A 13,434-nucleotide genomic window follows, 5' to 3' on the forward strand; every position below is an offset into this window, starting at 1 on the left:
TCTATTACATTTGTTTTGGTGAGGGGGATGTTGGATACATAGTAATTATTTTGTTTTCCCTTCTATAGATTGGAAGGTAAAGGAGAATATATCCTCCCTACAGAAACCCGCTATGAAGGAGAGATGAAAGATGGAATGTTCCATGGCCAAGGAACACTGTACTTCCCCAATGGAAGTAAATATGAAGCTCAGTGGGATAGCGGCATAGCGCTGGAGGTAAGATACGTGAATAGTGAAGGACTTATCTGTTCGATTTTTTTCACGAACTATATTTAATTTGATATTTTTTTAGTATATAAAACAAGGGCTTATTTACACCATGACCACTGGCCAGCTTTTCTCTGCACAGAAAAATGCAGGGCAGCACTAGGGCAGTTAGAAAACAATTGCGTCCTATGCGCTCTGTTGAAACAACAAAGCTTCAGTGATGTGCTGTGCAGAAAAATGCAGATCTACTGCATCTATCCACAGCACAGCACCACAGGTCACTGCAACATAGCTCTGCAGAGCGGAGACTTGAATAGAGTGTCATTTTGTACACTTTCAATAAAGTTATAATAAAGTACAAAAAAAAAAATAAAGTTAATAAAGTGAAAAAAAAAAACTGGCTAAATGGTTAGAACTTCCACTTGGCAGTTCGAGGGTGGTTGGTTCTAATCCCAACCACGGCACCACCTGCCTGGAGTTTGCATGTTCTCCCTGTGCCTGCACGGGTTTCCTCTGGGTACTCCGGTTTCCTCCGACACTTCAAAGACATTCTGGTAGGTTAATTGGCTCCTGTCTAAATTGGCTCTAGTATGTGTATGTATGAATGTGAGTTAGGAACCTTAGATTGTAGGCCCCTGGAGGGTTAGGGATGGATGTGAATGTAATATATATATATATATATATATATATATACAGTCAGGTCCATAAATATTGGGACATCGACACAATTCTAACATTTTTGGCTCTATACACCACCACAATGGATTTGAAATGAAACAAACAAGATGTGCTTTAACTGCAGACTGTCAGCTTTAATTTGAGGGTATTTACATCCAAATCAGATGAACGGTGTAGGAATTACAACAGTTTGCATATGTGCCTCCCACTTGTTCAGGGACCAGAAGTAATGGGACAATTGGCTTCTCAGCTGTTCCATGGCCAGGTGTGTTATTCCCTCATTATCCCAATTACAATGAGCTGATAAAAGGTCCAGAGTTCATTTCAAGTGTGCTATTTGCATTTGGAATCTGTTGCTGTCAACTCTCAAGATGAGATCCAAAGAGCTGTCACCATCAGTGAAGCAAGTCATCATTAGGCTGAAAAAACAAAACAAAACCATCAGAGAGATAGCAAAAACATTAGGCGTGGCCAAAACAACTGTTTGGAACATTCTTAAAAATAAGGAACGCACCGGTGAGCTCAGCAACACCAAAAGACCCGGAAGACCACGGAAAACAAGTGTGGTGGATGACAGAAGAATTCTTTCCCTGGTGAAGAAAACACCCTTCACAACAGTTGGCCAGATCAAGAACACTCTGCAGGAGGTAGGTGTATGTGTGTCAAAGTCAACAATCAAGAGAAGACTTCACCAGAGTGAATACAGAGGGTTCACCACAAGATGGAAACCATTGGTGAGCCTCAAAAACAGGAAAGCCAGATTAGAGTTTGCCAAACGACATCTAAAAAAGCCTTCACAGTTCTGGAACAACATCCTATGGACAGATGAGACCAAGATCAACTTGTACCAGAGTGATGGGAAGAGAAGAGTATGGAGAAGGAAAGGAACTGCTCATGATCCTAAGCATACCACCTCATCAGTGAAGCATGGTGGTGGTAGTGTCATGGCGTGGGCATGTATGGCTGCCAATGGAACTGGTTCTCTTGTATTTATTGATGATGTGACTGCTGACAAAAGCAGCAGGATGAATTCTGAAGTGTTTTGGGCAATATTATCTGCTCATATTCAGCCAAATGCTTTAGAACTCATTGGATGCTTCACAGTGCAGATGGACAATGACCCAAAGCAGACTGCAAAAGCAACCAAAGAGTTTTTTAAGGGAAAGAAGTGGAATGTTATGCAATGGCCAAGTCAATCACCTGACCTGAATCCGATTGAGCATGCATTTCACTTGCTGAAGACAAACTGAAGGGAAAATGCCCCAAGAACAAGCAGGAACTGAAGACAGTTGCAGTAGAGGCCTGGCAGAGCATCACCAGGGATGAAACCCAGCGGCTGGTGATGTCTATGCGTTCCAGACTTCAGGCTGTAATTGACTGCAAAGGATTTGCAACCAAGTATTAAAAAGTGAAAGTTTGATTTATGATTATTATTCTGTCCCATTACTTTTGGTCCCTTAACAAGTGGGAGGCACATATGCAAACTGTTGTAATTCCTACACCGTTCACCTGATTTGGATGTAAATACCCTCAAATTAAAGCTGACAGTCTGCAGTTAAAGCACATCTTGTTTGTTTCATTTCAAATCCATTGTGGTGGTGTATAGAGCTAAAAATGTTAGAATTGTGTCGATGTCCCAATATTTATGGACCTGACTGTATATATATATATATATAATGTAAAGCACTGCGTAAATTGACGGCGCTATGTAAATACCTGCAATAAATAATAATAATTTAAAAAAAACAGAACGTATCAGTGGCGCAATGCACTGGAACAGCACATCACACCACCCAGTAATATAGACCCTTTGCTGCACACTAGAAGTGACAGAGTGATCCAGTCTTAACTGTGTGGTCCAACAACAATGAGGCGGGGAGAAACCTGAATCATTTCAATGAATGAGGGGAGAGCCGACAACACTGGGGTAGGCGGGGACTTAAATCATTTTAGTGAATGAGAGGAGGGCCAACAATGCAGGGGTTGGCAGGGACTTAATTATTATTATTATTATACAGTATTTATATAGCGCCAACGGTTTGCTCAGTGCTGTACATTATAATGGGAGACAATACACGAGACAGTACAGTAACAATACAATACAATACACGAGGGGTTCGAGGGCCCTGCTCCTTGGAGCTTACAATCTAGGAGGGAGGGGAGCATGGTACAGGAGGAAATAGCTGTGGGGGATGGAGACGTGGGAAGAGCGGAGGAGATCAGCAGTTAGGCGAGGGCGGGGTAGGCTTCTCTGAAGAGATGGGTTTTCAGGGTGCGCCTAAAGGTGAGGAGGGAAGGTGACAGTCTGATGGATTGGGGTAGTGAGTTCCAGAGGATGGGGGAAGTCCTGGAGACGGGTATGGGAGGAGGAGACCAGGGAACTGGAGAGTAGGAGGTCTTGTGAGGAGCGGAGAGTGCGTTTTGGGTGGTAGATGGATATCAGGTCGGTGATGTAGTTTGGGGCAGTGTTATGAACAGCTTTGTATGTCAATGTTAATATTTTGAACTTAATCATTTCAATTGAGGGGAGGGCCAACAATACAAGGGTTGGCAGGGACTTAAATCATTTCAGTGAATGAGGGGAGGGCCAACAATGCAGGGGTGGGCAGAGCCAGGGACAACGCTGGGGTGGGTACTTGAATCATTTCAATGAATGAGGGGAGGTCCAACAATGCAGAAGTGAAAAGGAACTTGAATTGTTTTAATGAATGAGCTAAGGTCCGACAACGCAGAGGTGGGCAGTAATTTGAATCATTTCAATGAATGAGCTGAGGCCTGACAATGCTGGGGTGGGTAGGGACCTGACAATGCTGGGGTGGGTAGGGACTTAAATCGCTTCAATGAATAGGGGGAGGTCCAACTATACTGAGCTGGGTGGGGACTTGAATTATTGCAATGAATGAGGGAAAGGCCAACAATGCTAAGGTTAGCAGGGCCAGGGACCTGAATCATTTCAGTGAATGAGGGGAGGCCTAACAATGTAGAGGTGGGCAGGGACTTGAATTATATCAATGAATGAGGGGAGGGCTAACAATGTAGAGGTGGGCAGGGACTTGAATTATATCAATGAATGAGGGGAGGGCCGGCAATGCATTGGTGGGCAGGGACTTGAATTATATCAATGAATGAAGGGAAGGCTGACAACGTAGAGGTGGGGAGGGACTTGAATTATATCAATGAATGAGGGGAGGGCAGGCAATGCAGAAGTGGGCAGGGACTTAAATTATATCAATGAATGAGGGGAGGGCCAACAATGTAGAGGTGGGCAGGGACTTTAATTATATCAATGAATGAGGGGAGGGCAGGCAATGTAGAGGTGGGCAGGGACTTGAATTATATCAATGAATGAAGGAAAGGCTGACAACGTAGAGGTGGGCAGGGACTTGAATTATATCAATGAATGAGGGGAGGGCAGACAATGCAGAAGTGGGCAGGGACTTAAATTACATCAATGAATGAGGGGAGGGCCAACAATGTAGAGGTGGGCAGGGACTTGAATTATATTAATGAATGAGGGAAGGGCCAACAATGTAGAGGTGGGCAGGGAATGAGGGAAGGGGAGGGCCAACAATGCAGGGGTGGGCAGAGCCAGGGACAACGCTGGGGTGGGCACTTGAATCATTTCAATGAATGAGGGGAGGTCCAACAATGCAGAAGTGAAAAGGAATTTGAATTGTTTTAATGAATGAGCTAAGGTCCGACAACGTAGAGGTGGGCAGTAATTTGAATCATTTCAATGAATGAGCTGTGGCCTGACAATGCTGGGGTGGGTAGGGACCTGACAATGCTGGGGTGGGTAGGGACTTGAATCGCTTCAATGAATAGGGGGAGGTCCAACTATACTGAGCTGGGTGGGGACTTGAATTATTGCAATGAATGAGGGAAAGGCCAACAATGCTAAGGTTAGCAGGGCCAGGGACCTGAATCATTTCAGTGAATTAAGGGAGGGCTAACAATGTAGAGGTGGGCAGGGACTTGAATTATATCAATAAATGAGGGGAGGGCTAACAATGTAGAGGTGGGCAGGGACTTGAATTATATCAATGAATGAGGGGAGGGCCGGCAATGCATTGGTGGGCAGGGACTTGAATTATATCAATGAATGAAGGGAAGGCTGACAATGTAGAGGTGGGCAGGGACTTGAATTATATCAATGAATGAGGGGAGGGCAGGCAATGCAGAAGTGGGCAGGGACTTAAATTATATCAATGAATGAGGGGAGGGCCAACAATGTAGAGGTGGGCAGGGACTTTAATTATATCAATGAATGAGGGGAGGGCAGGCAATGTAGAGGTGGGCAGGGACTTGAATTATATTAATGAATGAGGGAAGGGCCAACAAAGTAGAGGTGGGCAGGGACTTGAATTATATCAATGAATGAGGGGAGGGCAGGCAATGCAAAAGTGGGCAGGGACTTAAATTATATCAATGAATGAGGGGAGGACCAACAATGTAGAGGTGGGCAGGGACTTTAATTATATCAATGAATGAGGGGAGGGCAGGCAATGCAGAGGTGGGCAGGGACTTGAATTATATCAATGAATGAGGGGAGGGCCGACAATGCAGAGGTGGACAGGGACTTGAATTATATCAATAAATGAGGGAAGGGCCAACAATGTAGAGGTGGGCAGGGACTTGAATTATATCAATGAATGAGGGGAGGGCCGACAATGTGGAGGTGGGCAGGGACTTGAATTATATCAATGAATGAGGGGAGGGCCGACAATGCAGAGGTGGTCAGGGACTTTAATTATTTAAATAAATGAGGGGAAGTCCGACAATGCAGAGGTGGGCGGGGACGTGAGTAATTTCAATTAATGAGGGTAACTCCGACAATGCTGAGGTGGGGAGGAAATTGACTTTATTCAGTGAATGAGGGAAGGGCCAGGAACACTGGGGTGGGCAATGAATTGTATCATTGCAATGAATGGTGGGAGTTCCAACAATGCAGAGGTGGGCAGGGACTTAAATCGTTGCTGTGAATGAGGAAAGTGCTGACGACCCTGAAGTGGGCAGAAACTTAAATCATTGCATTGAATGAAATACAGGCCAACAGCACTGAGATTGGTGGGGACTTGAATCATTAAATTGAATGAGGGAAGCACCAACAGCATTGAGGTGAGCGGGGACTTGACTAAGGGGAAGCACAGACAGTGCTTGTGGTGGGCAGGGACTTGAATCACTGCAATGAAGGGGAGAAGAACTGACAACATTGAGATGGGCGGTGATTTGAATAATTGAAGTGAATGAGGGAAGCAAGGAAAACGTTGAGGTGAATGGGGACTTGAATCCTTTGAATGAATAAGGGGAAGTGCCAACAACGCTTTGCTGGGTGGAGACTTTCACATCAAGTGGCCTACAGTGGGAGCAGTCAACAAGGCAAGAGAGAAGGGGCTTGTTATCACTTGGAACTCTTCAAGTCGTGCCAGGAATTTCAGTGGTGGCTTGAAGGAGTTGTTGGCACAAAGAGATATACTGTATATGGAGGAGAAAACATGGCTATCATATTAGGGTTTATTAGAGGTGATAAACTAGGCACTTAAAAAATTTTAGTTTTGGCTTTGATCAACATTTTAAGTTGTTGTGTAGTTTACATTGTTTCTATTTATTCATTTTTTTAAATTCAATAGGGAAAATACACTTTTGCTGATGGACTTCAATTTGAAAAGGAGAAGTGGCCTTACTGTGATGGCTACGACAGAAGATTTTATACTGAAATTTGTCATGGATTAAAACCTGCAGGTATAGTTTTGTTCAATATCATACTGTTTCTCTGTCCCACCAGGCCTGGCAGTCGGTGAAAGATCTACGTCTTCTTGGTTAACTTGACACCCTGCTGAGACCTTCTCTCCATCTCTGCTGGCTAATGGAGGTGGAAGCTTTTATTGGCTGTAGATCATGAACAGATTTTCTAAGATGCTGGTACATATCAGTGTTGACAATTAGGAGTGCTTGTTGTCACTCTCCAGTTAACCTTTACATGATTTATTATTAGCCAACACAAATCTATCAATTCCAAGAACACATTTTTAATTAGGTACCATAGGTACCTGCTTATAGGTTTTGCAATGGGGGGGTGGGAATGCTCTGGCTTCTGCAGACCAAAATTTTGGGCTCAGGTGTTTCCAGTGAAGAATCTTGTTAATGCTATATACAAAGATATTTTGGACAACTGTGCGCTTTCAACCTTGTACCAATATTCTGGTGAAGGCTGTTTTCTAGTTTAGCATCACTGTGTACAAAGCCAGTTTCATAAAGACATGGGTTGACTAGTTTGGTTTGGGGGAACTTGGAGTGGTCTGCACACAGCCCTGACCTCAACCCTACTAAACACCTTTGGGATTAATTGGAATGCCCATTGTGAGCAAGGTTTTCTCATCCACCATTAGTACCTGATTTCAATGCTACTGAACACCTTTGGGATCAGGTCTTCTCATCCAACATCAGTACTTGACCTCAATGCTAATAAACACCTTTGGGATCAGGTCTTCTCATCCAACATCAGTACTTGACCTCAATGCTATTGAACACCTTTGGATTAAGGTCTCATCCAACATCAGTACTTGACCTCAATGCTACAGAACACCTTTGGGATCAGGTCTTCTCAGCCAACATCAGTACCTGACCTCAATGCTACTGAACACCTTTGGGATCAGGTCTTCTTATCCAACATCAGTACCTGATATCACCCCTACTGAACAACTAAGAGATTAGATCTACTTATCGAACATCAGTACCTGACCTCAACTCTACTGAACACCTTTATGATCAGGTCTTTTTGTCCAACATTAGTACCTGACCTCAACCCTACTGAACACCCTTGGGATTAGGTCTTCCTTATCCCATATCAACACCTAAGCACATCAATTCCTGCAGACACACTCCAAAATCTTGTGTCCCAGAAGAGTGAAGGGTGGTGTGTGTGTGGGTGGAGAGGCACCCAACTCAATATTAATTTTCATGGTTTCAGAATGGGATATCCAACAAGCTCATAAACGTAGGTGTGATGGTCAGGTGTTTAAAGAATTTTGACCATATAGTGTATATTTAATTTTCGTGTGTGCTTCAATGTACATGGAGTAGGTCCAGTGTAAATGGATCCTAAACCTTTTCCCTCAGCCATACACATAGAGTAGAGTATATAGTAGAAGCATGGAAATAAGCCTTATTCCATGCTGGAACATACTGTATATGCATTGCTATTTTATGCTCAGAGCATGCTCAGTTGTGGTCCTCCATCACTGTGACCGCGCTGTCACAGAAATCTTCCGGTCACACAGTAACGATCGAAAGCCAGTAGGATGGGCTTCTGATCATGTGATCACTGTGACAGCCATGACTTGATTGGAAAGACTGTGAGATGCCTCCGGAACTAAACCTTCCTATTCTTTACAGCCAAGGAAGCAGCCATCTTAGCCTTTGTTTGATCTGCAGTTACCATAGTGCTACAAGTGTGACCAGTTATGATACCAGCCATTTGCTGGTTTGAGAGTTTGGTTGGTTCGTTCTTAAGCTTTAAAATTTTCTTAAAAGGGAAGTGGGAAGGGGCTAAGATATACAGTATATGAACACAATCACTAAAATCTCTGCCACTGAGGTTCTTTTTAAGGTACTTCCTGTTATAGGGTGACAACACTCTGTCCTTGCCTCACAATTGTGGTTCTAGGTTGTCAATATGTCACAAAACACTGCAACTGTTTTTTATACACAAAATATCTTTCATTTAGGGTTTCCATTTATTTTAAAGTGAAAGTAAAGCTACGATTGTATCATTTACCTACAGATGAGCTTACAGTAAAGCTTACCTGTAGGTAAAATTAATATCTCCTAAACGTGCACCGTTTAGGAGATATTCGCTCTTTTTGTCAGCTGGCACATCCGCTCTGAAGGAACGGCATGGGTATGCCGTTGTCACGGGACTCACATGCACATGCCTGGGAGTGACATCATCGCGGCTCGGCCAGTCAGATGACCGGAACTTACAAACCCAGACTGGGTGAAGATGGAAACCTCTGCAACAGGGATGGCGAGCCGCTGGAGGGCTTAGTTTTCCGGTAAGTCCTGCATAATGTGCTAGTATGTGATGCATACTAGCACATGATGAGATTAATTTCCAGGGGATTTGAAAAAAAATTTTAAGCTGCAGACTATTATCACTTTAAACCTGTGTAATGCAGAAATCGGCAACCTTTTGTTCCTATTTTCCTCTTAGGTCGCTCCCAACTTACAAATTTAGATCCTCCTCGAAAAATTCCGGAAGACTGTTACGATTGCGGCGATGGATTTTATGATCCGGTCAGTAGGGTGGTGAATGACTACCAGCACAGATTCCTTCGAAATGCAGGTCAGTCTATACAATTATTACATTCTGTTCTCTCATGTTAAAGATGAACTCCGGGCAAACAGCTAAACACCCCAATGAAATACCTACAGCATACGGGAGCTCTTGGCTCTTCCCCAGCCTGTGATTGGACAGTGGAAGGAGAAACAACAGACTGATGATCTCATCTCTCTGTCAATGTCGGGAGCCGCCATGATCCGCGGCTCGGTGCAGGTCCACTGTGCCCGTTCACGCTAGTGTACGGGCACTAGATCCTGGCCGGCCGCGGGGGAGACTGAATCCGCACATGCGCACTCGAAGCCGCGGGTGCGCGCCTGGCACCAATGACAGCGCAGTATTTAAACTGCCCTGCACTGACAAGAGTTGCCGTTTGGTCTCCCTGTGTTCCTGATTTGCTGTTCGTGATTCCTGATTGTTGCTGACCTGGATTGTTCCTGACCTTGCTGTATTCTCCTGCTTTGACCCCTGGCTTGCCTGACCTCCCTCCTGGATGCCCCCTATTGGACCTGATATTCTGTTGCTGACCTGGCGTGTGACCCAACCATTCTCTGCCCGCTGCTTTGTACTGCACTGCTCCCACGGCTACCGACTCAGCTTGTCTGACCACGCTCCTGGATGCCCCCTATTGGACCTGATATTCTGTTGCTGACCTGGCGTGTGACCCGACCATTCTCTGCCCGCTGCTTTGTACCGCACTGCTCCCACGGCTACCGACTCGGCTTGTCTGACCACGCTCCTGCCCATCCATCCACCTCGCTCTGGCATATCCGCCTCTTCACATCAGGCTCTCCCCCTGAAGAAACCTCTGGCGGATCCCTCTACCGCGGGAGGATGTACTCAGGAGCCGCGACCTGGTCTAGGTTCGCTCCAAGTCCATCCCCACCATCAGGGGCCCTAGTGAACAAGCGTACCGGGACTTAGACTACGCGCTCTGGGGAAACCTAACCAGTGGGCTGCTAGAGGTACCGCCAGGCGGTTCCTTACAGTCACTCTCGTCCTTTCAGCTTGTTCCATGTTAGCATATAAGCACTGCAGCAGAGTTCACCCTCTGCTGCTGTGTGGGCTTTGTTGCAAAGAGGATTGCAAGCGACCTAAACAAAGTCCATTTAAAATACTTTACACATCATTAAAAAATACATTTAAAGTGGACTTCCAGCTTAAACCTAACTAACCGTAAAATGCCCCCTCCACCTTTGCCGACTAACCTGTATAACAGTGGTCTCCAATCTGCAGCCCACGGGCCAGATGCGGCCCTTTGGTTGCTTTTATCAAGCCATTGGGGCAATATTTAATCCTTCATACCTGAACAATGGGGCATAATTCCTCCCACTGACACCAACGATGGGGCACTATTCCTCCTGTTGTCACTAACGATGGGGAATAATTCCCCTTACTGACACCAAAGAAGGGGCACAATTCCTCCCAATGACACCAAGGCTTCATGGCTCCAGGATGCTGTCCCTTTATCCCAGCCATGAGGGCGGGGATGGGGGAAGCCACTTAGCAGCCAGGCACAGTGTCCATGAAAAGACTGGCCTTTGGGGGGCACAACTGAAATTTAGGGGGGGTGTAGCCCACCCCAACAGCTCCCTAGATCCGTCTATGGTGGAGAGTAGGGAAACCAGAGTCTGTCGCTGCACCCAGGGGCGTATTTACCACAAGGCAAACAAGGCATTTGCCTAGGGCGGCACTTTTCAGGGCGGCAGCAGCATTTTTCAGGGGGGCAGCACTGCCCTCCGAAAGAAGGGACACAAACAGCATGGGGCGAAAACAAAGAGCGCACCAATCTTGCGCATTACCTCATTAAGCCAAAATGTATTAATTACAGAATAATACTCACAAAGAAGCTCTGATGAAGAAGGTTCGTCCTTCGAAACGCGTCAGTATTCCCTGAGTGTCCACTCCTCTGATGGGACTCGCGCAGGCTGCTTTTATCCTTAGTCCCTTTGAGGACTTACATGCATGATATACTTCAGTGTTTGTGAGTATTATTCTGTAATTAAAAAATTTTGGCTTACTGAGGTAATGCGCAAGGTTGGTGCGCTCTTTGTTTTCGCTTCACAGTATTGGTCGGGCTTCCCCAGCCTTGTTTGGAGGTGCACAACCCCACCTGCACTGGTGGTAGAAACTTCCAAGTCCTGGCTCCATCTACCTTCCCCCGTGTTGGGTCATAGAGCGCAAGAGAGTTTGTTTTCTTTCTAACGCACAGCATGGGGACCAGGTGGGATCGGAGAGAGAGGTTGCGGGCTGCTTGATGGTGTATGCAGAGCCTGACTCTTGTTCCCGGGGATGACCGAAGCTGTGAAGGTGAGTGTCTTCTCTCTCTTGCCGAGGGTGTGGGAGGTGTCAGTGTATGGGGGGTCGGTGGTAGTGGAAGGCTGTCTCGGATGGGGGTGGGGAGAGGGCTGGGAAGTTGTTGGTCAATGGCAAGCTCTCTTCTTGGGGGGGGGGGTGTTGGTTGGTGTCACGGTGTCAGGGTCTCTCCATGAGGGGGGGGGGCGATCTTTGTGTTGCCTAGGTCAGCAGGAAACCTAAACACACCATTGGCTGCACCCTAGGTGGCAGTGTGCCCTAGGCGGCTACTTAGTTCGCCTATTATTATTATTATACAGTATTTATAAAGCGTCAATAGTTCGCTCAGCGCTGTACATTACAATGGGGAACAGTACAATACCAATACAATGCAAAACATGAGGGGTTCGAGGGCCCTGCTCTTTCGAGCTTACAATCTAGGAGGGAGGGGATGGTGGTACAGGAGGAGAAAGCTGTGGGGGATGGAGTGGTAGGAAGAGTGGAGGAGGTCGGCAAGTTAGCAGGGGGTGGGGTAGGCTTCCCTGAAGAGGTGGGTTTTCAGGGTGCGCCTAAAAGAGAGGAGAGTAGGTGATAATCTGATGGGTTGGGGCAGGGAGTTCCAGAGGATGGGTGACACCCTGGAGAAGTCCTGGAGGCGGGCATGGGAGGAGGAGCCTAGTGTTAGCGCCAGCCCTGCCTGCGGGATGAACAATGACAAATCTACCAGGCGGCATTGAATGAACCCAGTTTTCACTGCCCAGGCCATTTTTGTTTATTGCTTAAAACCGATTTAAAGGCGAAGATCGTTGGCGAGAAATGCAGTTCTTCGCAGCACTGTAGACGCGGTAATTTCGTTGTCATAATATTGTGCTTTTGTATAATCCACAGGCCTGAGCCTTGAAAAGAAGCACTTTGGCTTGTGATAGTGGAAATTGTACCGCGGGTTCCTGCCTAATATATCATCATCATTTGAAGTTCTGGATGTTTATTTGGTTTAGGTTTAAACAATTAAGCTCCAGATGAACAGTGCTTTCAATTAGCTGCGCTCGGCGCGCACTCTTACGAATTAGGAAAACGACCCATTGCTTGCCTTATTAATGGCTGGTTTTAAATCTTCGGGTTAACGTTGGGACAGCAAAATAATTTGCCTTGTAAATATTCTTTAGTGGTTAAAGTTAAAGTTTGATCGGCTCCCTACCCCATCCATCAACTTGATAGGGTATTTTTAAAGAAAACATTTCTATTTTCAATACAGAGCTTATTTTACGGACAGTGATGTTATCACTGGGTCTCTGTGCTTCTCTATGCAATGCAGGCGACTCATAGCTGTTGAGAGGGGCTGGCAGGGTGCAGTACATAGCTTCCTGAAAATATCACAATACCCTGCCTTAGTACTGTTCTCAAGAGTCTTCTGCCCTGTTGCAAGCACTGGGAGGGGTTATGCAACTATAAGAATGCTTTGATGGGTAGGTGTCATTCTGAAGAAGTGGACGTCCTAGGTAGGCTGTATTTGCATGCAGGGCCCCCTAGGTAACACCCACAAGTGATACCTAGCCTCCATCATTGAAAGAATTGAAATACAATGAATGACAGGGGTGGGTCAGGACCAATCAGGCTGGGGAGGAAAGGGCTAAATCTGGGTCCTCCAAACTTTCTATAGAAAGGGCCAGTTTACAGATCTTCAGACAGGAGGGCCTGATTGTGGCTAGTGGGGGTAAGAAATTGCCTTGACATCGGTGGGAGTAGACAGTGTCTCAGGTTTGGTGGTCAGTGGGGGGGAGGAATAGTGCCCCATCATTGGTATCAGTGGGAGGAATAGTGTCCCATCATTGGTATCAGTGGGAGGAATAGTGCCCCATCATTGGTGTCATTGAGAGGAATAGTGCCCCATCATTGGTGTCATTGAGAGGAATAGT

General features: G+C 46.0%; 1 protein-coding gene across 1 annotated transcript in view; it reads left to right on the forward strand.

Moving 5' to 3' along the window:
* Positions 1-13,434, forward strand: part of MORN5 (MORN repeat containing 5) — a 50,028-nt gene that overhangs the window by 2,749 nt on the left and 33,845 nt on the right. Inside the window, exons 2-4 of the mRNA XM_089673537.1 lie at positions 69-216; positions 6,516-6,627; positions 9,098-9,229. Coding sequence (XP_089529663.1) covers positions 69-216; positions 6,516-6,627; positions 9,098-9,229 — 392 coding nt within the window. The remainder of the gene's footprint in view (positions 1-68; positions 217-6,515; positions 6,628-9,097; positions 9,230-13,434) is intronic.

The sequence above is a fragment of the Staurois parvus genome, unplaced genomic scaffold (assembly GCF_062004578.1).
Source record: "Staurois parvus isolate SC_StPar_1 unplaced genomic scaffold, SC_StPar_1.0 ptg000140l, whole genome shotgun sequence".
NCBI classification, from domain to species: Eukaryota; Metazoa; Chordata; class Amphibia; order Anura; family Ranidae; genus Staurois; species Staurois parvus.